Source organism: Pelodiscus sinensis, chromosome 2 (genome assembly GCF_052426305.1).
Source record: "Pelodiscus sinensis isolate ZL-2025 chromosome 2, ASM5242630v1, whole genome shotgun sequence".
NCBI lineage: Eukaryota > Metazoa > Chordata > Testudines > Trionychidae > Pelodiscus > Pelodiscus sinensis.
In genome coordinates, this window is record NC_143053.1 from 69,093,544 (window position 1) to 69,116,475 (window position 22,932).

The 22,932-nt window shown below is 43.5% G+C and overlaps 1 protein-coding gene across 5 annotated transcripts in view; it reads left to right on the forward strand.

The window, feature by feature from the left end:
* Positions 1–22,932, forward strand: part of PCMTD1 (protein-L-isoaspartate (D-aspartate) O-methyltransferase domain containing 1) — a 78,665-nt gene that overhangs the window by 19,211 nt on the left and 36,522 nt on the right. For 2 of the 5 annotated variants that reach the window (XM_075920713.2, XM_075920712.2), the window contains exon 2: positions 13,050–13,477. In XM_075920713.2, coding sequence (XP_075776828.1) covers positions 13,171–13,477 — 307 coding nt within the window. In that variant the 5' untranslated portion in view covers positions 13,050–13,170. Of the gene's footprint in view, positions 1–10,807; positions 11,850–13,049; positions 13,478–15,162; positions 19,347–22,932 lie in introns of those variants that run through there. The other 3 variants (XM_075920714.2, XM_006112173.4, XM_025188510.3) reach the window with 3 other exon arrangements.

Here is a 22,932-nt window from a genome sequence, read left to right on the forward strand (position 1 = left end):
ATATGGGAGACCCATCAAAATGTGCTTTAGACTGATCTTCCTCCCGCCTCGCCTCATGTCTTGCAGTAAGTTTCCAGATGATGTCTTGGTTCCATATAGACAAAAGAGACCAGGGTTCGGAATGTAGTGATTTCACTTTCATCTACCTTCACTCCAATGTCGCATAATTACAGAATTCCTGACTGATTCAGTGTACTTTAGAAAGTGAATCACTTACCAAAAACAAGAGCTAAGGGTAAGGGCCTCATTGAGACTTCAGTTTCCCAGTCCACATACTCAAGTGGTATGTTCGAAAATATACATTCTCAATAGCAAAGAAGAGCCCATTTGATTTAGCATATTTTGACACGATGGGAATGGATGTAAGATGACACTAGACCAGGGCTACTCAACATGGGCCTGTGAGCCGCATGCAACCCGCAGCCTGTTTGTTTGCAACCTGTGGTGCAGAAACGTCCCAGAAAGCCCTGCGACTCCAAATGCAGCTAGAAGTATAAATAAGGGAAGGAGGGAGAGGTTGGATCTGGACTTCCAACATTCCAGTCATCTGAAGAAGTGGGTTGTACCCACGAAAGCTCATGATACCATCTGTAGCTGTGGTCACCAACACGGTGCCCGTGGGCGCCATGGCGCCCGCGGGGGCATTTCCATGCACCCGCCAGGTGCTCAGGGCTGGCCTGGCACCGGGCGCTTGGCGGGGGGGAGCGCCGGCCCCGGGCGCGCGGCGCTTGGCGGGGGGGAGCGCCGGCCCCGGGCGCGCGGCGCTTGGGGGGGGGGAGCGCCGGCCCCAGGGCGCAAGTGTCCCCGCCCCCTGGCCACGCCCCCTGGCGCCCGGCGGGTGAACGGCCATGCCCCCTGGCGCCCGACAACCTTGAAAGGTTGGGGACCACTGATCTATAGGTTTTGTTAGTCTTTAAAGTGCTACCAGACTATTGGTTGTTTTTCCTATTACAAACTAACTCGGCTACCCCTCTGAAGCTTTTGAACTATTTCAGTTTGCCTTGTATGTCAGTGAATTGTCAGTGAAATAATACAACTGGAAGGGACCTTGAGAGATTCTCAAGTCCAGACCCCTGCCCTCATGGCAGGACCAAGCACCATCTAGATCATCCTTGATAGATGTCTATCCAAACTACTTTTAAATATCTCCAGTGATGGAGATTCTACAACCTCTCTAGGCAATTTGTTCCAGTGTTTAACCACCCTGACAGTTAGAAAGTTTTTTCTAATGTCCAACCTTAATCTTCCTTGCTGCAATTTAAGCCCATTGCTTCTTGTCCTATCAGAGGCCAAGGAGAACAATTTTTCTCCCTCCTCCTTGTAGCACCCTTTTAGATACTTGAAAACTGCCATCATGCACCCTCTCAGTCTTCTCTTTTCTAAACTAAACAAGACCATTTTTTCAGTCTTCCTTCACAGGTCATGTCTTCTAGACCTTTAAGTCATTTTTGTTCCTCTTCTCTGGACCTTCTCCAGTTTCTCCACATTTTTTCTTGAAATGTGGTGACCAGAACTTGACACACTACTCCAAATGAGACCTAATTAGCACAGAGTAGAGTGGAAGAATGACTTCTCGTGTCTTGCTCACAACACTCCTGTTAATGCATCCCAAGTTTCCTTTTTTTTTTTTTTTTTTTTTTTTTGGCAACAGTGTTATGTTGTTGACTCATATTTAGGTTTTGGTCCACTATTACCCCTAAATCCCTTTCTGTAGCTTCAGGGGGTTGCCGAGTTAGTGTATACAGGATAAACTTAAAAACAACAAATGGTCTGGTAGCACTTTATAGACTAACAAAACATGTAGATGGCATCATGAGCTTTCGTGGGCACAGCCCGCCTCTGTAGTACTCCTTCCTAGACAATCACTTCCCGTTCTGCATCTGTGAAATAGATTGTTCCTTCCTGAGTGGAGAACTTTGCATTTGTCCTTGTTAAACTTCATCCTATTATATAGAAAAAAGCATGTTGCATGTACATAAGCATCTAGTTGTCCTAAGGCAGCACCTTCAAACACTCTGTCTCAGTAAATTGTCACTGTGTTGTGGGATACCAGCATGCATCTCAGAAATGTGGACCATTCTCAATAAGATTGCCAATAATTTAATAGAGGATTGTTGTTAGGTTGTGTTTGGGGGCTGGGAGGTGGTATCTCATGATTCCTGTTACAGCTACTCAGCTATTCCACCTTACGCAATAACTAAATGGTGGTGAACAGTGTTTGCAATCATACCGGGAGGAAGAATATCTAGGTAAATGTTCCTGTTTCATCTGCTTTTTCTGGTCTGTGTTAACATAGAAACCATGCATTTGCCAAATATGGGGCATATCTGCCTGCATTATGGTTTAATAATGACCACTTGCATCTTTAAGAGTCTCTTTCTCAGGGATGAAATATGTCACTCTGAGACATTTAAGTTGTCTGCTGGGATGGAGGGTGCAGCTGGATACTGAATGGCTTCTGTTTCTCAATCAACTTGCTGTACTCTGACTTGTTGCTGGCTTCCTGCCTTACGCCAAATGCTACTACTTCATTTACTACTGCAGAGGGTGTATAGATGCTGCTTTTTCTTTCTCTGCTCCAGCATATGAAGTGTTCTCAGTGGTTACAGGAACAGGTGGGAAGTGTCCTGCTGAATGTAGCAACTATAGGTTGAAACTCTCTTAACCCGGACTCTCTGGTCCAGCAACATCTGTGGCCTGGCATGACCACAGATGTTCCAGGACCAAAGAGTCCCACTGGAGGGCAGCACCCAGGAGCCCTGCAGACTGGCAGGGCAGTGTGGGGCTTCCCGGCAGGGTTGCAGGAGCCCCATGCATGGTGGCAGAGCAGTGGGAGCCCCATGTGTGGTAACAGAGCTTCCCGGCAGGGCTGCAGGAGCCCACGTACAGCTGTGGGAGGCCCATACGTGGCAACAGGGCTACCCAGCATGGCTGCGGAAGCCCAGCGCAGAAGCTGTGGGCTACCTGGAGGGGCAGCAGGACCCAAGCTCTGCAGCGGGATCTCGGCACGCAGAGACAGCGGGGCTGCTAGATGCTGGAGTGGGAGCTCTCTGCATGCACAGGAGGCACAGCAGTGGGAGCCTGGTGAGCAGAGGCAGCGGGGATGTCTGGTAGGGCAGCAGGGGCTGACAGCGCAGTGCTCAGGCCAGAGGTGGAGGGGGCTGGCAGTTGGGGGGCCAGAAAGGACCACAGGGGGTCAGGCAAAATCCCTCATCTGGGACCAGTCAGGTCCCGAGGGTGCCAGGAAGGTCCAATCTGTAGTTTGTTATAAAAAGGCACTAGTAATATGTTGATCATAGTTAATGTTCTTCTCTTTCTGGTACTTTTGTCTCCACTCGTTTATCTTTGCATGGCGTAGGCTTGGAACCTAAGGCACATTGACGACCTAAATGCCCAAGACGCTTTTGGAAATGGAATCTAGGCACTTTTGAAAATGTTATATAGTATCTTGTTTTGGAGAGTACTGGAACTAACTCAGTCAAGGATATATTTAGTTCAATATTATAGATATTTGCTGGTATGGAAGAATTGGCTGATAACTTGACAATGCTGATCACAGAAGAACATGGTACTAAGAACAGAGGATGAAAGCACCAGTGTAAAGATGAGTAACTTTAAAAATAAATAATAAATCCCTTTAAGCCTGTACTTGGGTTCCATGAACATATGCTGAAGAAGTAGTATTTGAAGGGATTAATGTTCAAGGTTCAACAGAAAACAAATGGGAGGAAAATGAAAAGTAGTAAAACCAATATGGTTACACGAGTGGCTTTTAAAAGCCTATAATTTAAAAGGGAGTTTAAGCTAGTAGCAGAGGAGGACTACATGGGATAATAAAGACGTGTAAAGTCAAAACTGAAAGGGCATGAATAGATTGCAGTGGTTTATGTTATCCAATTAGCTTAATGTTCTGAAAGGTTTGTGTAAATACTGTGCATATAACAATTCCACTGGGCATTAAGAATTGTATTGGGATCATTCAAATAGTTTTTTCTTATTGAATTTGAAAGGTCAATTTTCATAAATGAGTTTTTCAATTGAATGTGAAGTTTGCAGTTCTCCAATAATGACTGCATTTCCCACAGTAATTCAGCCATTTAGAACATTCATTCCTGAACATTTTGTCACTATTTTGTAGATTCTTCTTTATTGACAGTTCAGCAATTCTTAATGTACATATATCACTGTTAGCTGACAATGTGTATTTGAGACTTTTTTAGTTTCTCTTGAATGCACCTGTCTGATGACAGGTTGCACTGTCTTCACTCCTCTCATGAGGAACCATGCAGTCCTACCATTCCCATGCAGAACTCCCCTCACTCGCTCCCACCCTCTGTTTACCAGTTGTGATAGCATGAGAGGTCTACGTATACTTGGCAACTGTAAGTCCTTTTTCATCCAGGTATCTGTTTTGAAGAAGCTTCTTTCTGAGCAATTTTAATCAGCCACTGGTCACAAAGTAATATTTGTTCATATAAAAGTCTGTAGCGAGTAGAAGAAAGGGAGCAATCCAACATCTGGGTCTTACCTGACTTACTTCTTACTTGCAAATTTTAATTGTGAGGAAATACTATAGACATCCCTAGTCTTGAACTGGGAGAGAAACTGCAGCACTCACTCCGAGAGACTTGCCTCCAGTTGCAGCTCCATTTGCCCTCTTTCCTCTCTTTTTTTGGGTCTGGGTCTTTAACCTGGAGCCTGCTAGGTGGCCATTTCCCAATTAATAGCTCCCCCATTGTTCCATTAAGGATTCTTGGCATTCTTTCTGGAGTTACCTTTGTCATTGTTTTGCTTTATTTCCTGTTTGTGTATCCTTATTGCCTTTCTTTGATTTAAACACCAAACAGGTGTAAACTGAGGTGCAGCTGTTTATAAAATACACAGATGGTTTTCTCATTCTCCTCAACAAACAATATTCAATACTTTGCAAAGTATTTGTATTGCGTATTCTATTTGTTACGTTCATTCTGGACGCACAAGGCTCATCATCTGCTGATAGAACAGCAAAACAGCAGATCATGGCAGGACCAAAATGCCCATCATAATTTTTCTGCATACGTTCAAATCCAGAAGGAACAGTACGTTTTAATTTTAAAACAGGGGTGGTACAAAATATTCATCTTTTAGATGGGTCTCAGCCTATTCAAAGCTAAGACCATGTATTCTCTGAGACAAAACATTGTATAGGTAGGTGAAATGTTAACCTTAAATCCTTGAAACTCCTGATACGTGTATAATTAAATCCATAACATTTGTGATTCCCCAACATAGTTTTTTCAACATGTGTCTCTTCGTTTGGTTTGCTTTTCTTGTCACAAAGTTCAGCAGTTCTGCTATAGTATGGATATGTTAAAAGATGCATAACTGAGGTTTTTTGTTTAAACTACCTCACTCCCGCAGTAGAGTTGCACAAGTCACTTTAATCAAACTGACGCTAAGGGACAGATTTTTCAGTCAGTTGTAGAATTGTACAATTGTGTATACCAGCAATTTGTAGCATTGCAAATTCCAGACTTATTGAACCAAACAAATAGCTATGTACAAACTGGGGATTTGAATAAGTATATGAGAGTATTCTAAAATAACCAAAACCTCACTGGGATAAATGATCCTGGCTGCAAGTGCCAGTTGGAATGGGTTTGACTAGTTGGTAGTAAAATAGCAGCTGGTATGCTTTTTTTGAATGAAGTCGCATATATTTTATTAGAATGCATTCAAGCCTTAGAAGGCAAAATGCCCATTTGGGTGGCACACATTAATTAGTAGATAATGAGTGCCAGGGAAATTTCTGCTAACATTTTATTCACTAATTTTAAAATGCAAACATGCAAATTAAAATGTGTTATTGTCATTTCCTCTTTCTCTGTTTTGGGTTTATGTGCATTTATCACTGTCAACAGGGCCGGCTTTAGGAAGTGCGGGGCCCAATTCGAACCGTTTTGGCAGTCTCCCCCCCCCCCCAGATTTTTTGTTGAGCAAAAAAAAAAAAAACCAACCACACACAAATATCACATCAAGTAGATCTGATCAAAATCATATCTATATAATTGAACATTTAAAAAAATGCCATCCCTTATTATGCAAAATTTTACACAAAATTAAATCAGTTGCCTTAAGTGTAGGTCAAATATTTTCAATTGCAAACTATCCAGTTTTTTCAATAAAGTTTAAAATTTGATTTTTAAAAAGTTACCAGAGAGCGTTGCAGTTTTCTGTTACATTGATTTACTTTTTAAATAGCAAAAATAGAGTCTTTGTTAAGAAAGTGTCAGTTCTGTGGTCAAATTCCAGTCCTTAGTGATTTCAGCATCAATGATTTCACTAGGTAATATGGTACCTCACGACCATTGCCTCCTTGCACTGCCCTTCAACACATTGCCTGCATGTTGAGTCCAAGGTCAGTCTACACAAGATTTTATCAATGATTTTTGCTCAAGCGATCACTCAGACAAGACAAGGACTCTCAATTGATTCTAGTCAGCTCTGCCTTTAAACACTGGATGTAAAGTGTCGGATATAATTGAGGACTCCCAAATAGACTCTACACCACCAGAAATAAAACCTGTTTCCGTCTTTTGTGACTTTGTTAGATGTGACTCACTATCCTCTGCTTAGTGTTCAAGTTATGGTAGACCCTAAGCCAGGTCACATTAAGTTCAGATCTTTAACCTTTTAATCATACAATATGGATAACAACATTTCATTCTCCCAGCTCCAAGTCTTAAGTGAATTTCAACCCAAAAGAGCCAAAATTGATCATCTTGACATGGCAAGTGTGTCTACTGATCTCTGTGGCAAAGTAAGTTGTCTATATAAATAAGGTCTGCTCGTGAAGCCTTTTCCTACAGTTGATTAACAGATGGCAGTAGATAGCTCATTAAGACCACTGGCTGATAATAGTTAGTCACCCTGACCAGTCATTAACCATAGTCATGGACTCACCCTACTCTCCATTGTCTCTATGATTCTCTGATGATCTGTGACAAAAAAGGAGGGTGGAAAGGGAAACTGAAGAGAGGAGACCTCTCTGAATTCACCAAAGAGCAGTATTGCCAACCCAAAAAATCACAAGGAACGCCTATACAAAGTTATGAGACTGGTCTACAAATCATAAGATATTTTAAAAAGAAAACATGTTGGATTTTTATTGGCCTTTTGTTTCTTGAGTATTTAAGGTTCATGTTTTAAAGCTTTCCTCCTTAGCTGTAAGGCCCAGAAGTATAGAGAACTTTTTTTTAAATGAAAGCTGAGATTCCTACATAATCAATGGACTCCAGTCCTTTAGAAAAACACCAAATGTTTTGAGACTCATGGTAAAACAATGGAGGAATTCTTGTGAGCCCATGTTTTGCCCACAGTATAAATATAAATAAAAAATCTTCTCCACTAAACATCCTAATGAAATATTGCAAATGGTAAACTGAATTCAACAGCTCCTGATATGAACAGGTATCAACCTAGTTTTTCATATTTGAGATGGGTTACCAGGAAGCATACATGACAATATGAAATCTTTCTACTCTCAAGTCAACATATTCAAAAAGCACCTATCATTTTGATCCATGCATTTATTGGATAGTGAAAGAGAAAGGAGGGGAATTAGTGTAGATAAATGTTTAAATTAAAAAAAAAAGGCTGAAGGAATTAGGTCTGGGCTCCTGCATCTCATGTTCAGAACTGACTAGGACACTTATGCCCAGTTTTTCAAAGGTGTGTAAAGATCAGACAGATATCTTTGAAGATCCGAGTTGGCAATTGTCTCTTTAGGAGCTTAATTACCTTTGAAAATCTGAGCTTAGATTTCCAAGTCCAATTTTCAAAAATGACTTTAGTCATTCAAGTGCCTTTGAAAATTTTAACTGGGGGCCTAAAGAGACAAAAATAGACAAAAGGCAGGAGATACGGTATTCCTTTTAAAATGTGTGACATCTATTTTTAGCTAAATTTTCTATTATTTTTCTCCCAGGGGCAACTGACCCCTCCGGCTCCCTCACTACGCCACTGCTCCTCCTCCTGCAGATCTATCATCTTATGCATGTGCAAGATCTGAGAGCCGTCCCATGAATCTGCAGTTAGCGCCTATGGCGCCTGCTTCTGGGTGGTGTCTCAATGCTGCCACATTTACCTCCAAAGCAGGCCCTTGCTGTTGACCCCAAGGCATCCACAGGTCCAGTCTCCTTTCAATGGGCCCACTTCCCACGGCTCATTGATCTTGGATCTGGCTTCCATCCCTTCTCCAAGCCCCATCAGAACTACTGTGCCCTCCTTAGGAAAAGAATAAACAGGAGGATTGGAAATTAACCCACCCAGTCTCACGTCCCTTAGGCGGGGAATGAGCCATCTACATTAGGCCCCAGCTGGAGTATCATGTTCAGGAAATGTGGAGAAACTGGAGAAAGTCCAGAGAAGATCAACACAAATGATGAAAGGTCTAGAGAACATGAGATATGAGGCAAGGCTGAAGAAATTGGCCTTGTTTACCTTGGAAAAGAGAAGACTGAAAAGGGGAAAGAGCAGTTTTCAAGTACAGGCAGTCCCCGGGTTACGTACAAGATAGGGACTGTAGGTTTGTTCTTAAGTTGAATCTGTATGTAAGTCGGAACTGGCATCCAGATTCAGCCGCTGCTGAAACTGACCAGCGGCTGACTACAGGAAGCCCGAGGCAGAGTTGCTCTGCCCCGGGCTTCCTGGAATCAGCCGCTGATCAGTTTCAACAGGCTGAATCTGGACACCAGTTCTTACGTACAGATTCAACTTAAGAACCCCAGGAGTCCCCAAGTCAGTTGCTGCTGAAACTGATCAGCGGCTGATTCCAGGAAGCCTGGGGCAGAGCAACTCTGCCTCGGGCTTCCTGTAGTCAGCGCTGGTCAGTTTCAGCAGCGGCTCACTTGGACGCCTGGGGCAGAGCAGCTTGGGTGCTGCTGGGTTGCTCCAGTAGCGCCGCTCCTCGGTGCTACTGGACCAACCCAGCAGCACCCAAGCTGCTCTGCCCCAGGCATCCTGATTCAGCCGCTGCTGAAACTGACCAGCTGAAACGGACCAACCGGCAGCGCCCCAGCTGCTGTACCACAGGCGTCCGGAGCAAAGCCGCGGAGCACGGGGGCAGCGGGACAGCCCAGACGCGCCGCGGCTGTCCCGCTGCCGGCGTCCTCAGAGGCTTTGCTTCCTGTCTCCCTGGTCTGCTTGTCTTCAGTGGACCAGGGAGATGGGCAGCAAACCCTGTTCGTAACTGCGGATCTGACGTAAGTCAGATCCGCGTAACTCGGGGACTGCCTGTATCTAAAAGAGTATTATAAGGAGGAGGAAGAAAAATTGTTCTGCTTGGCCTCTGAGGTTAGGATGAGAAACAATGGGCTTAAATTGCAGATATTTAAGACCAGGTTAGACAGACACCTTCTAGGGCAACTCAACTTTGGAAGCCCCAGGGGCCACACTGATACTTACAGAACATGCTGAGGGCCTCAACTTAAGTGTGGTTATATATGCAAACAAATATATACAAATAGCTTCTCTCACACTGACAGGCATGAATACAAAGATTAAGGCAAGACTACACTACACACAGGCCCCATTTAAGTCAGTTCTGCTGATATTAACAAAATGCAATATTTACCTGATTTCTACCCGTGTGACAGCACTTTTCATGAGCAATGACAGTCCAAGAATTTAACTACTAAAACACATATCAACAGAAGATCATTACACTGACTACTTTTTGTTTTGGCTCCCACTCGCCGGCCACATGTTGATCCCCTCATAAACCCAAACTGCAGCGTGGGGCGCAAACAAACTGGCTGTGGGCAGCATACCACATTATTAATAAATATTTTATAAACCTTTACCTTTTCTCTCTGCTGCCATGTCTCCTCTTCTTGTTTCATCATCTCCCCTGGTGCCTGCTGCCCACCAGCTCCTCGCCCTGCTCTGCTGTCCTGACTCCTGCTTTTCTCACTGCCCTCAGCCCTCCTGCAACCTGCTCCCTTCCACCAGCCCTTCTCTCCCCCCTGTGCCCACTCCTCCAGTAGCCCCACTCTGATCATGTGAGTTACCCCTCTTCTTACACCTCCCTCTACACACCTGCCCTGCATCTCTCCTCTGGTGCTGGTCCCTTCCCTGCAGTTGTCTGCCCTTCTGCTTCACGCCCAGAATCCCCTGGTACCAGCACCTGCACCTTCCCTTAGCCCTGCACCCTCCTGGTGCTCCCCCTTCCCTCACTGCCCCTACCTCCTTTGCCCTCTTTTTCCCTGATTCCCAGCCTCTCACCACTCTGCCCCATTCCCTTCCTGCCCCTCTGTGCCCTCACACATGACTTGCTCCATCCCCACCTTTCTCATGCCCACCCCTTCTTTCAAGCCTTCTCCCAGCACCTTCCCCTCCAGCCTCCAATGCCCTTCCCCTCTCCTCTCCCAGCATCACCCTGTCCCCACTCCCACTGACACCTTCTCTCCTGCCCTTTTCCTGATTGTCTGTACTTGGCCCCCTGGCATTTGTTTCTCCTCCACCCTGTCTCTTGGTACCTTCCCCTTCCACTCCTCTCCCTCCCCCTCCACACAAGCCTCTTCCTCTCTACCCCTTCACTCCATTCAAGCCCCTCTTGCTCCCGCTCCCCCTCCCCTATCTTCTGCAGTCTGCAGGGCCGGACTGTGAACCGCGTGCGCCGCAGCAGTGGCCGCGTGGCACTTTTCAGTTTTAAAATCCCGGGCGTGACGTGATGTCACGCCCGGGCGTCTCCCCGCCCACCTGCGAACGGCATGCACGGCAGGAGCAGCCAGCAGTGTGTGCAGGTAAGGGTGTGGGGCGGGGGGAGCCGAGCCAAGGGAGCAACTTCCGGGTGCAGGGCGCGGGGCCCGAATCGGCTTAAGGCTGGCCCTGACTGTCAATCTAGTTATTGGAATCATACAAATACTTAGTGGGTTTTTTTCCTCTAGTAGCTAAAGAAAAGTTCTGCCACTTAAGCTCCTAAGTCTATTGAATTTTATGAAACATTCCACATTTGAGTTGTTTTCACTGCCAGCTCGGGGTGGGTGTGTGTCTGTCTGTCTGAGAGGGGTTCCATATACTGTGAAGGACTGTGGTAGATATGATAACTTCCTGTCATATCCTTGGGTGATTTTTGTTCTTCCTGATCCAGCAAATGGACAGGACTTTTTCCAAAGCATGTCCCTACCCTGGCAGAAGAGATGGAATAATTTTCATCTGCTTGAGCCCCATAAGCCCGGGTAGCATCTGGTAAGCTTGCATGTGTATAGAAGTGCTTGTTTTTAATATATTTTCTGAGTAATGCTTTTATCTGAGCAAGTACTTTTATTTTTTCAGAAGGAGTCATGTGGCAACTTTCATCTGCTAATCATACACTACAGGTCGAACCTTTTTATCCCGGCACACTCTGGTCTGGCAACATCTGTGGTCTAGCATGATTTTAGTTAGTCAGATGTCCACTTACCATGGGTTTGACCAAGTTTCCCAAGGTCCCATATCTTTTGTTTGCAGCCACCAGTTCTCACTCTGTGTTCTGTGCTGTTATTCGCTCTAATTTACCCCTAACTGTCTTCTAAGAGCCCAGTAAGGAGTGGAAGTGTTGGTAATGCTGCTAGACATGGTCCAGCAAATTCTGTCTCGGCACCGGTCAGGTCATGAGAGTGCTGTACTAGAGACAGTCAACCTGTAGTTATTGCTTATAAGCTTATATGCTGACCTTTTAGGCAGACTGAGTTGATGGGAATATCACAACCCCTGCATACCCCTCTTCAGCAAGGAGTGGAATAAGGGTTCCTACCCAAGGACAGGTGATGGGTGAAAACCTGAAAACAGGCATTCCTGGAGTGAGCTATGAAGGGGGGTGAATACAGGTACAGTTACTATGAAACTGTAACATTATCCTCTTTAGAATTAGGAACTGTGATTTCTGTTCTTACTCTGTTGACTGACTCATTTTTATGATTCTGTACAGTGCATAACCCTTATTGATCAAGACAACCTATCAAATCTTATGAGGCAATCAAGCATTGACTGGTTTGGGGAATAGGACCCAGGTCTTTCACATAGCAAATCTCAACTTATCTGCTCAGCAATTCTGCCTTTCTGAATTTATATAATTGTGTGCAGTGTGTTTAGCTGCCTCTAACCACTAGACCATAGTCTTCTCCCTAACCCAAGAATAGGGCTCTGGATTCCTCACTTCAGATCTTCTGCAGCTGTCTAGTTAATGAGTAGCTCACTGCCAGATTATGATAAGTTATCTTTCGGTGATAGGGCTGCATATCAGGTAGCAACTACTTCTGTGATTGGCAGAAAAAGATTGTCCCATCCCTTCCTTTTCTGTTACTTCTTGATGCGTTAAAAATATTTGAAAGGTGTTTCCCAAAAAATGCCCTATTTCCTGATAGCTGACAAAACGTCATCATAGAATTTTACCAATATGTGAGTCTGAACTGAATTTACTGCAGCTCATGCATTATCATCCAGACTATTAAGACATCTGGAGTTGGTGTGATGTTTAACCCCTAGTGATGCAAAAATGAAAGAGCAGAGTATACTTTATTGATCTGGGTAATATAGATGAAAAATAAACAAAACAGCCAGTCATAGCCTTTCCTCTTTTAGGAAAGGACCACTTATCTGTCCAAAGTTAGGCATACTAGGTGGTGTACCGGGAGTGATTTAGAAGCATGAATTCTACTGAAAGTCAGGTAGATGCTATGGAAAAATCTGACCCAGTAAGTTCTTAAAGCTTTTTTTGAAGATACTTAGAAACCATGGGGATAGGGTCAGTTAAGTACCTAAACTGAATATGAATATTGAGGGAGGAGGGGGAAATCTTTGTACCTGAGGATAAATAAATTTAATTTGGAAGACAAGATTTAGGTATGGAATATTAATGCCATATTCTCAATATGTTACTTGTTTGGTTAAGTTGAATCACACTTCAAACTAGCAGCATTGCTGTTTTCCCCCTCTTTACCCCTTTTGTTAAATGATCTCTGTATATAGTTCATGCTGCCTTTTTCTCTGTGAAATTCAAAACAAGTAACCTTTTTTTTTTCTCCCAGGATTCACTTGTGATGTTCTGATGTGCTGTTGAAAGGAAAAGACCAGAGTCTATTGCACACTGACACTTCAAAACTCTTCTGCTAATGTATTTTCAAACTCATTGAATTTTAGAAAATCAGCATGGGAGGAGCTGTGAGTGCTGGGGAAGACAATGATGATTTAATTGATAACTTGAAAGAAGCTCAGTATATTCGCACTGAGAGAGTGGAGCAAGCCTTCAGAGCAATTGACCGTGGTGATTATTTTCTAGAAGGATACAAGGAGAATGCTTATAAAGACTTGGCTTGGAAGCATGGAAATATACACTTATCAGCACCTTGCATTTATTCTGAAGTCATGGAGGCATTGAAACTTCAACCAGGATTATCTTTTCTGAATCTTGGTAGTGGAACCGGATATTTGAGTACAATGGTGGGATTAATATTAGGTAATTCTTTTATTTTAAACATATATGAAATACTGGTTACTGAATATAGATTATTAGTTTAACACGTCACATTTTGCCATTATTTTGTTGTTTAATATGCTTTAGTCTTAAGTAGCAGAAAAATCATAGAATTAGGAAGTTGGAACATACTTTCTTCTTTGAGTAGTGTCCCCGTGGGTGCTCCACTGTAGGTGTCGGGCTCGTCCTGGTGCCGCAGATTGGAGATTCATCAGCAGTAGTCCAGCTGGACCGTGCATGCGCAGCAAGCATCTCATGCCATTCGCACTGTCTCTGAGAGCACATGGTCCTGCTCCCGCCAGTTCCTTCTAACTGTCCATGGTTGCAGACAGAGCAAGTTTCTTCTCCTCACATCCTGAGAGGGGAAGATTAGTATTAGTTAGTATTTAGTTGTTTATAGTTCTGTAGTTAGAGTTCAATAGTTCTTACTTGATAACTGTTAATTAAAAAAAAAATTCTCTTAATAGTTAAGGACTGCATAGCCTAGTCCCCTATTACACAGTAATGCCGGGATCTTCCAGATTCAAGAAATGTGGTACATGTCATGACCCGATGCCCACCTTGGATGGACATTCTCGCTGTATCAAGTGTTTGGGCGAGGGACATATCCCTAAAAAATGCCCGCACTGATCTAAACTTACAGCACGAGCCAAGCGGGACCGCGAAATGAGGCTCAAAACGTTGCTCTTTAATAAGGTACTACAGTCCACCAAGGCTGATTCTTTGTGACCCCCGGAGTCTCTGGGAATAGACATACACCGGTCCGCCCCAAGTGTGCCTAAGAATGTCATCCCCACTCCTCTACTCGCCATCAAAGTGACCTAGTGCGGGAGATAAGCTGGGCACTTTGGGAATGACTCTTAGCTGCCACACTGATAGACATAAGATAGGCTGGAGTACATCGGCGTCGAGTCCGACCCTTTCGAGGGAACTGGCACTGGCGACCTCTGTGGTGCCCAGAGCAGAGTCGGTACCAGCAGCGGCACTGGGAAAGCAGCCGCCAATGTCAGCACCAACAATGAGGCTGTCACTGACTGCTGTGCCAACACTGATGCAACCTGTGGCACTGGCACCTGCTATGGTGCCACTGCTATTGGCACCGATGGCACCAGCTCCACCAGCAATATATCCAGAGCCGGATATGGCTTTATCCCATCGACAGCCCTCTCCGGCACTGTCAAAGGCCCTACGCAAGTCTAGGAGACTGATTACTCCCTCTCCTAGCCCAGAACCTGCTCATTTTTTCCCCAGAGCCATCCTCTCCTGGCTCAGCTTGTTCAGTATGCTCCGAAGAAGTGATACACAGCAGTCTGACTACGCAACACCGCCATTTGTCACCACGCTACTCCCCATCTCTGCAGCGTTACTATCGGCACTGATCCTCACAGGTCTCCAAGATGCTCATGAGGCAGGTCACGCTCATCTAGATCTCCTACGCATTCATCTTAATCCCGCTACCATCATACAACTATGAGTAGATATTCTCCAAGATACTCCCCAAGATACTATTACGGTCGCCACTATGACCACGATTACTATGACTGACACTGCCCTTATTTGGCAGGATGCATTTGTTCAAGATCACCTCATTACCACCAACTGCATGTCTCATGTGACAATACTAGATTACCCACTCCATCTGTTGGCACAAGACCACCCCCCCCCCCACTGGGGACGTGCCTGCACTCACTTTGCAAATATCTGAACAAGGCAATATCTGCACTCACGGGCAAATATCTGAACAAGAGTAGCCACAAGGGGAGTCCTCAACGGACCAGTTGTCCTCTTCTCTGGATGACGCCATCTTTGCAGGTGACTCTTCACCTACCAATGATGCTCGGCAATTTCAAGAGCTAGTCAAACACACAGTGAGACCCAGGAAGTACAACTAACCAAAGTACAGCAGAAACAGCATCGACTGCTGAAGAATTTGCAACCCTCTCAGAAGTCTAGGGTGGTACTACCTCTTGATGAGGCAATTCTTGAAGTCGCTGTCGAGATCTGGCAGACGCCTGCTTCTACCCTTGTAACCAACAGAACGGCAGACAAAAAGTACTTCGTCCCCTCGAAAGGGATAGAATTTACACATCCACAGCCTAACTCGCTGGTAGTGGACGCAGCACAGCAGAGAGCTAAAGCACCACAATTTAAGAACACCACTAACGACAAGGAAGCTGAACGACTAGATTTATTCGGCAGGAAAGTTTACTTATACACTACACTGACTTTGAGGATGGCTAATTACGTGGCCCTCCTTTCTAACCACAACTTTGATAATTATACCAAGTTGGTGGCACTTTTAGAACATCTGCCTGACAACAAACGCCAAATACTAAAATTGGTAGTACAGGAGGGTTACACTGCTTCCAGGGCAGCATTACAGATTGCATTGGACATCGCTGACATGGCTGCCTGAACCACCGCCAATTCAGTGGTGATGCATAGCGCATCCTGGCTCCAGTTGGCCTCAGTTCCAAGGGAACTACAGTTTGCTGAGAAAACGGATCAGGTGCTCCATTCTAGCAAAGATTCTAGAACGATGCTTAGGATACTCGGAATGCATTTACCGCTGCAAGAGATGCATGCTTTGCTACTGGAAGTGTCCTTTCTCATACACTGCATCCCGATACAGGCAGTATGACCAACTATGTCCAAAGCAACAACAGCAAAAATTACTCCCACAAAACGGTGCCTACCCAACAAAATAACTGGCAGTCCGTTTGATGGATTGGTCGGGGGACTGCAAACCATTCCCCTTAACATCCCAACCTCACGAGTCGCAAAAGCTATTTCAGTATCCATTTAGGCCATATCAACACTGGTGGTCCACCATCACCACCGATGGATGGGTCCGTGAGCTAGTGACATCTGGCTATGTAATTCCATTTACCTTACTTCTCCCCCCCACCACCACCTTCTCCTCTCATGAGGCTCTCCTAAGGCAAGAGGTCCTGCACCGACTTACAATTGGCACCATAGAGAGAGTACCCGAGCAGTTCCTGGGCAAGGGATTTTACTCTCATTATTTCCTTACCCAGAAAAAATCAGGAGGGTGGAGACCGATTCTGGACCTTCGACTCAATTGTTACCTTCAAAAGCACAGATTCAAGATTGGTGATATTAGCTTCCATTATCCCAGCACACGATAGCAGGGATTGGTTCACGTCCCTCGACCTGCAGGACGCTTACTTCCATGTGACTATCCATCCAGCCACAGATATTTCCTGAGATTCCTTGTAGACACGGGACGTTTCCAGTACAGAGTTCTCCCTTTTGGCCTTTCATCATCGGTGCCCAGGGTTTTCTTTCAAACTTTAGTTGTAGTGGCAGCTTACCTTTGTCGACATGGCATTAATGATATTCCCGTACCTAGACGATTGTCTAATCAAGGTGTCATCTTTCAACGAGGCATTGCACGCTACCAATATGATACCTCTATTCAGTCTCATAATTAATCTTGCAAAATCTTCCATGACTCTGCAACAGTGTCTCAAGTTCACTGGAGCATGACTAGATTCTACAACAGCCAGGGCATACCTCCCTCTAATCAGATTCCATGCAATCCAGGACTTTGTACAAACCTCTCCAAAGTCCCAAGACCCCTATACTTACCTGTTTGTAACTCATGGGGCACAGGGCGGCCACCACATATGTGGTAAAACTTGCAAGGTTACATGTCAGATGCTGCCAACACTGGATAGCCTCCATATATCGACAAGGCAATCACAGTGTGCACAGGTCAGTCTCCGTTTCCTCTCTAGCATGGGACTCCTTAGCATGGTGGAGCTCCCCTACCAACATGCTCGCTGGTGTTCCATTCCATTGCCCACAACCCACTGTGCAGATTACAACAGACACGTCTTTACAGGGCTGGGGAGTGCACTTCAGAGACTACCAAGTTCAAGGACAATAGACACTCACGAATCTCTCCAACATATCAACTTACTCGAGCTGAGAGCTGTACTTAATGCCTGCAAGCATTTCCTAGCCAATATTCAATGTTGCACCATTCAAATTCTCACTAACAACATAACAGCCTATTACATCAACTGGCAAGGGGGAGCCCAGTCGTGGTCCTTCTGTGCAGAGGCAACACGATTATGGAACTGGTGCATTTGCCATGATATCACCATCATTGTGACGTACCTCCCAGGCAAAGACAACATTATTGCCAACGCCCTCAGCAGGCATTTTATTCACCAGCACGAATGGGAACTAAACTCTGAGGTAACACAGGACCTCTTCCAACAATGTAGGCATCTCGTTCTAGATCTATTTGTAACACATCACAACACAAAGTGTCCCTCTTATTGCTCCTGAGCGGGTCTTGGGCTGAGATCTCTCGGAGATGCCTTCCTACTAGATTGGAGTGATCATCTGCTGTATGCTTTTCCTCCGATTCCACTGATTCTGAAAGTCTTGGAGAAAATAATCAGAGACGACGCCACGGTCATACTTGAAGCCCCCTTCTAGCCACATCAGACGTGCCTCTCATTCCTCTTCCAGATATCTATATGTCCCCCATAACTCTTACCCGAATGACACAACCTCGTGACACAACAGTGTCACATCCAGAATATCCTCGATTATATCCTACATCTACAACATTCGGTTTTAGCACCATCCTCCATCAAAGTTCATCTGGCAGCGATTTCTGCTTTCCAGCACCCGATAGAGGGCTACTCAATTTTTGCCCATCCAATGACTAAGAGATTTATAAAGGGTCTCTTAAATGTATACCCTGCACACCGAAAACGCCCGGATTTATGGGACCTGGAACTAATTTTGGACACTTTAACACGTCCTCCTTTCGAATCCTTGGCGATCAGTGATTTGGCTATGCTCACAATGAAGGTTACCTTCCTGCTGACAGTTACTTCAGCACGCAGGGTAGGTGAGTTGGCTGCCTTTTCGGCCACATCACCTTATATGCTGTTCACCAACCAGGGTGTTATACTACGTCCCCATCGGAACTTCTTAAGGTGAATTCGGAGTTGCATGTTAATGAGCCCATAGTCCTCCCAACCTTTTACCCTAAACCACACTCCTCTAACCAGGAAGCTCAACTACATACCTTGGATGTTTGCTGCACACTAGTGTTCTACTTGGACAGAACACAAATTTTCTGTAAATCTCAATGCCTTCCAGTATGCACGGCTGAACGCTCCAAAGGCCAGCCTTTAATGGCGCAACACATATCAAAGCTCATTGTGGCCTGCATCTTGTGGTGTTATTCATTGCAAAATAAACCGCTTACACACTCCTAGAGCTCATTCCACCAGGGCTATAGCAGCTTCCACAGCCTTCCTCAAAGGGGTTCCCTTACGAGACATCGGTCGTGCGGCTACGTGGTCATCTGACTTAACATTTGCAAAACACTATGCTATCGACACTTCTGTACATGACTCAGTGGTTGCCCCTGCAGTCTTATCCACAGCAAAGAGAGCATAGCTCCGATTTGCGCCTCTGTGGACCAGGCTACCGCTTTGAAGTCACATACAGTGGAGCAGCCACGGGGACACTACTCGAAGAGGAAGTTACTCACCTTGTGCAGTAACGATGGTTCTTCGAGATGTGTCCCCCCGTGGGTTCTCCACGCCCCGCCCTCCTCGCCGCTTCGGAGTCTCTCCTTTATGTTTTTCAGATATTCTCCGCTTAGGAGGAACTGGCAGGAGCCAGACCACGCGCACTCAGAAACGGCGCGAATGGCATGAGATGCCTGCTGCGCATGCACAGTGCGGCTGGACTACTGCTGGCGAATCTCTGATCTGCAGCGCCGGGACGAGCCTGACACCTACAGTGGAGCACCAACGGGGGGACACATCTCAAAGAACCATCATTAATGCACAAGGTGAGTAACTTCCTCTTCAGAATATTGTGAAATGGTTAAGAGCTCCTTGATAATCTTAGAAAAATTGTAATTCAAAAACATTTTTTAAGAATGGCCTTTTAACAGAAACAATGTTTTGCTGCTTAAATAGATTACCCTCCTGTAGTCACTTGAAATTATAAACCCTTTTGACATCATAATGCCCACACAAGCTGAATGTTGTTGAGTCACAAAGAATATTATGACTTTCAACAGGGAGCATGAAAACAATTATTGCCAAAACTTACTGCAACTTTTAAACTTAGTAAGGACTCTTTAAAGTGTAAAACTTAAGGCAAGAGATTTATATGCTTAGGACATAAGTAAGCCATTCCTCAGAAAACCACCTAGATGTAACAGAGTATTAGTACTTCTCTGGCAAATATTCACTGCTTAAGATTGGATGTTTTTACGTTTACTGCTCATCCTTTATTGTACTTAAATAAGGTTGTGCTACCAGCTAAAAAGTGAATGTAATATGTTGCTAAATGGATTTATTTTAAAACTATATATCTTAGAGAGCAGAACATTTATATTAAATGCATCTTTTCATATCAAAAGAAATTAAGCCCAAACTCTGATTTATTTGTGTGTGTGTGTGTGTGTGTGTGTGTGTGTGTAAATATCCTCAGATGTTTTTTTACCTGACATAACTCTGCATTGTATAGTGGAATTTCATTTAATTCAGTAATGGGATGTAAGTGTCCTGGACACTTTTTTCTTCCACTAAATAATTTTTTTGTATCTTCCAGTATTGCTTTTTAATTAAGGAGGTACTAATATCACTGCTACAGAATTTTTTACAAAATGTGAACTTTTTCCAGTATATGGAATTCTTGAAATCCTGGATTACTAATTTTTACAGATTGAGATAATGGAGAGCAGAAAACCTTTAAGAGAAACAGATACTATTCTGAATGGAAGAAGAATATTTAACAGATTTAATCACTACCAAGGCTTGGAATTCCTTCCAAGTAATATTAACTAAAGTGAGAGAGGTGATTCAGTGCTCCCTCTTGTGGAAACTGAAATTCGTTCCCTTACCTAATACAAAACAGTATTCAGTAATGTTTCTGATGGTAATATTCATTCATAGGTATAAATTCAAAATTTCACTACATGCTGATAAAATAATTGTTTCGGTTTGTTCATGTAACGTTCTGTTCCTCTTGTACCAGCTCTGTTTATGGCATGGGCGTTTTATCTCTATGGGAGATTATAAATATAGGCAATTTTGTACAAATACTTCCCCAAGTATAATCTATTACAGTATAATCTATTATATATTTGAGAGAGTTTGTCTGTTTGTTCAAAAACTCTTCCTGAACTGTAAGAACTGGGACCACCAAATTTGGTGTGCAACTTCCTCTTACCACAACTTAAAGCAACGTAAAGGTTTGGTTGTGCTGGGAATGGGATTGCTTCTTATAAAATCATGCTGAAAAGAGACAAAATCACAGGCAGGTGAAAGAGTCTGGCTGGCAACGTTCTCTCCCACCTCCTAGGTCCCCTTTAGATAGGGCTGGGGGGAAGCTAGAGATTTCCCCTCCCCCCCATTTGTACAGGAACATTGCTGTTCCCCTTCATCGTGTACCTAATCTCTATGGGGCCAGTGTGGATGATGTGAGCTGCCTGACCTGGCCACACCTCACAGACAAGTTCTAATCCTTTGCAGGTTTCCAGAAAGGGAATGAGGAGAACTAAATAGTGAAAGTGACTGACTTTTCCCTTTGCCCTTTCACATGGAGAGAGGTCCTTCTAAGTGTGTGAATCAGTAGGCACAACCTGGTCTGCAGTTCTTAACTCAGCCTGGTTATCAGATTTATAGCAATATTTGAACAAAATATTCTTTGACAATGAAGATTTATTTTACTGATTATAATAAAACGAAACCTTTACAGCTCTTTAAAACAGAGCCTGTTCTGTTTCAATTTGTACCATATTAGTGTTAGGAGACAGAAAATTATTTATCAATGGTTGGGTATCTGATGGTTCAGTAGTGGGATTAATAGAGAATACCATATTGATGATTTTATGAATTTTAATGTAATGCTAAATTAATGTGTAGATGACTTAAAATTGAGGACTTCTTGAAATACAAATTGGTCTGTAATAGCTTGCTACATTCGTCAGATTAAGTTTAACATAAAGACAGGGATAATAATACACATAGGAAGAATAGTTCACATAATTTTAATGATCAGTGCAGACAAATCCTTTGGCTTCTGTAATTGAGTATTACAGGATTTTAGAACCAGAAGCATTTTTCAGACTTAATAATGGTGATAGATAATGATGAGGTTAGCATAATCACATTGTGAATGAAATGTTACTCTAGGAAGTAATGCAAAAGTGTCAGTTTTTATGATACGATCATATACAATTGTATCCTAAAACTGGAAAAACTAATGAAAACAGTGTTGCCAACTCTCTTCTGTTCAGTTTACCATCTAGCAATTCTGAAGTGTGTATCATGACACTGCATTATTTTACATTGTCATGTTGCTGCAGAGATTAATTGCTGCCTCATTGCATGTTGTTTTACTATTACACACAAATGTCCCTCGTCACTTTTAAAAGTCACAAAACTTCAAACATTTGTGACAAACATTCTTCATGATTTTCTTAAAAACCAGTAAAAATTAATTTCCATTTGGAAATTTGCATGAATTTTGGAACAGATGGTAATAATTGTAATTGAAAAAGCTAATAGTTCAGCCAAAATGCTAGACACAGGAAAACAATTGAGGCAATTAGCTTAGGGGAATGAGAATTCATTTAAAGTAAATTATATTTGAAAACCTGCTTCTGATTCCCAGGAAAGATTTTCTGAAATATTTGGTTTTGAAAACACTGATGCCCATTCATTTTTTGTTAGCATGCTTGTTAACTAGCAAATTGAAGTAGTGAGAAACTTTTTTTTGTCAGAATGATATGCTGATGAAGAATGTCCACTTTCTCTGGGAAAATTTCAGTTTTTCAAAACAATATTAATTTTTTCTATTGGGGAAAATCAGAAAGCTAGCCTGGTAGGTGTTTGTCAATCTTACTTTCTACTGGTCCAAAGCTTTCTGCTTAAAGGGCTGAGGAGCCAGAATTTAGGTGAGGGAAGGTGGAGAGAAGCTGGACTCTCTGTCTCTTAAGTAATGGTACTGATAGACAGTTTTCCTACAATAAGGTGGATTTTTTTTAATGTCCTGAAATGGAATATTTCTTGAAATCTCTTCACACACAGATTTCATATTTTTGACATTTTGTCCTTGTTCAACAGAAATTTTGTTTAGTTTTTAAATATATTGAACATTTTTACAAGAAGGGATTTTGCATTTTAAAGACAGCTTTACTAGTATTGCAAGAGACGGAAAAGGACTGCTTTTACTGACAGTGCAATGGGAAGCAGTGAGCTAAGTTAATAAAGGATGTATGTGTACCAACAAAGCACCTTTCAGTGCTGTGAAGGCAGGTATCTCCCCTCTGTGTCCTGTAAGTCTGCCAGTAGGAAAGCTTTATGAGCAAAACATGTAACAACCTCTTCTTTTGGATCCAGTTTATTGCATGGCATACCAGA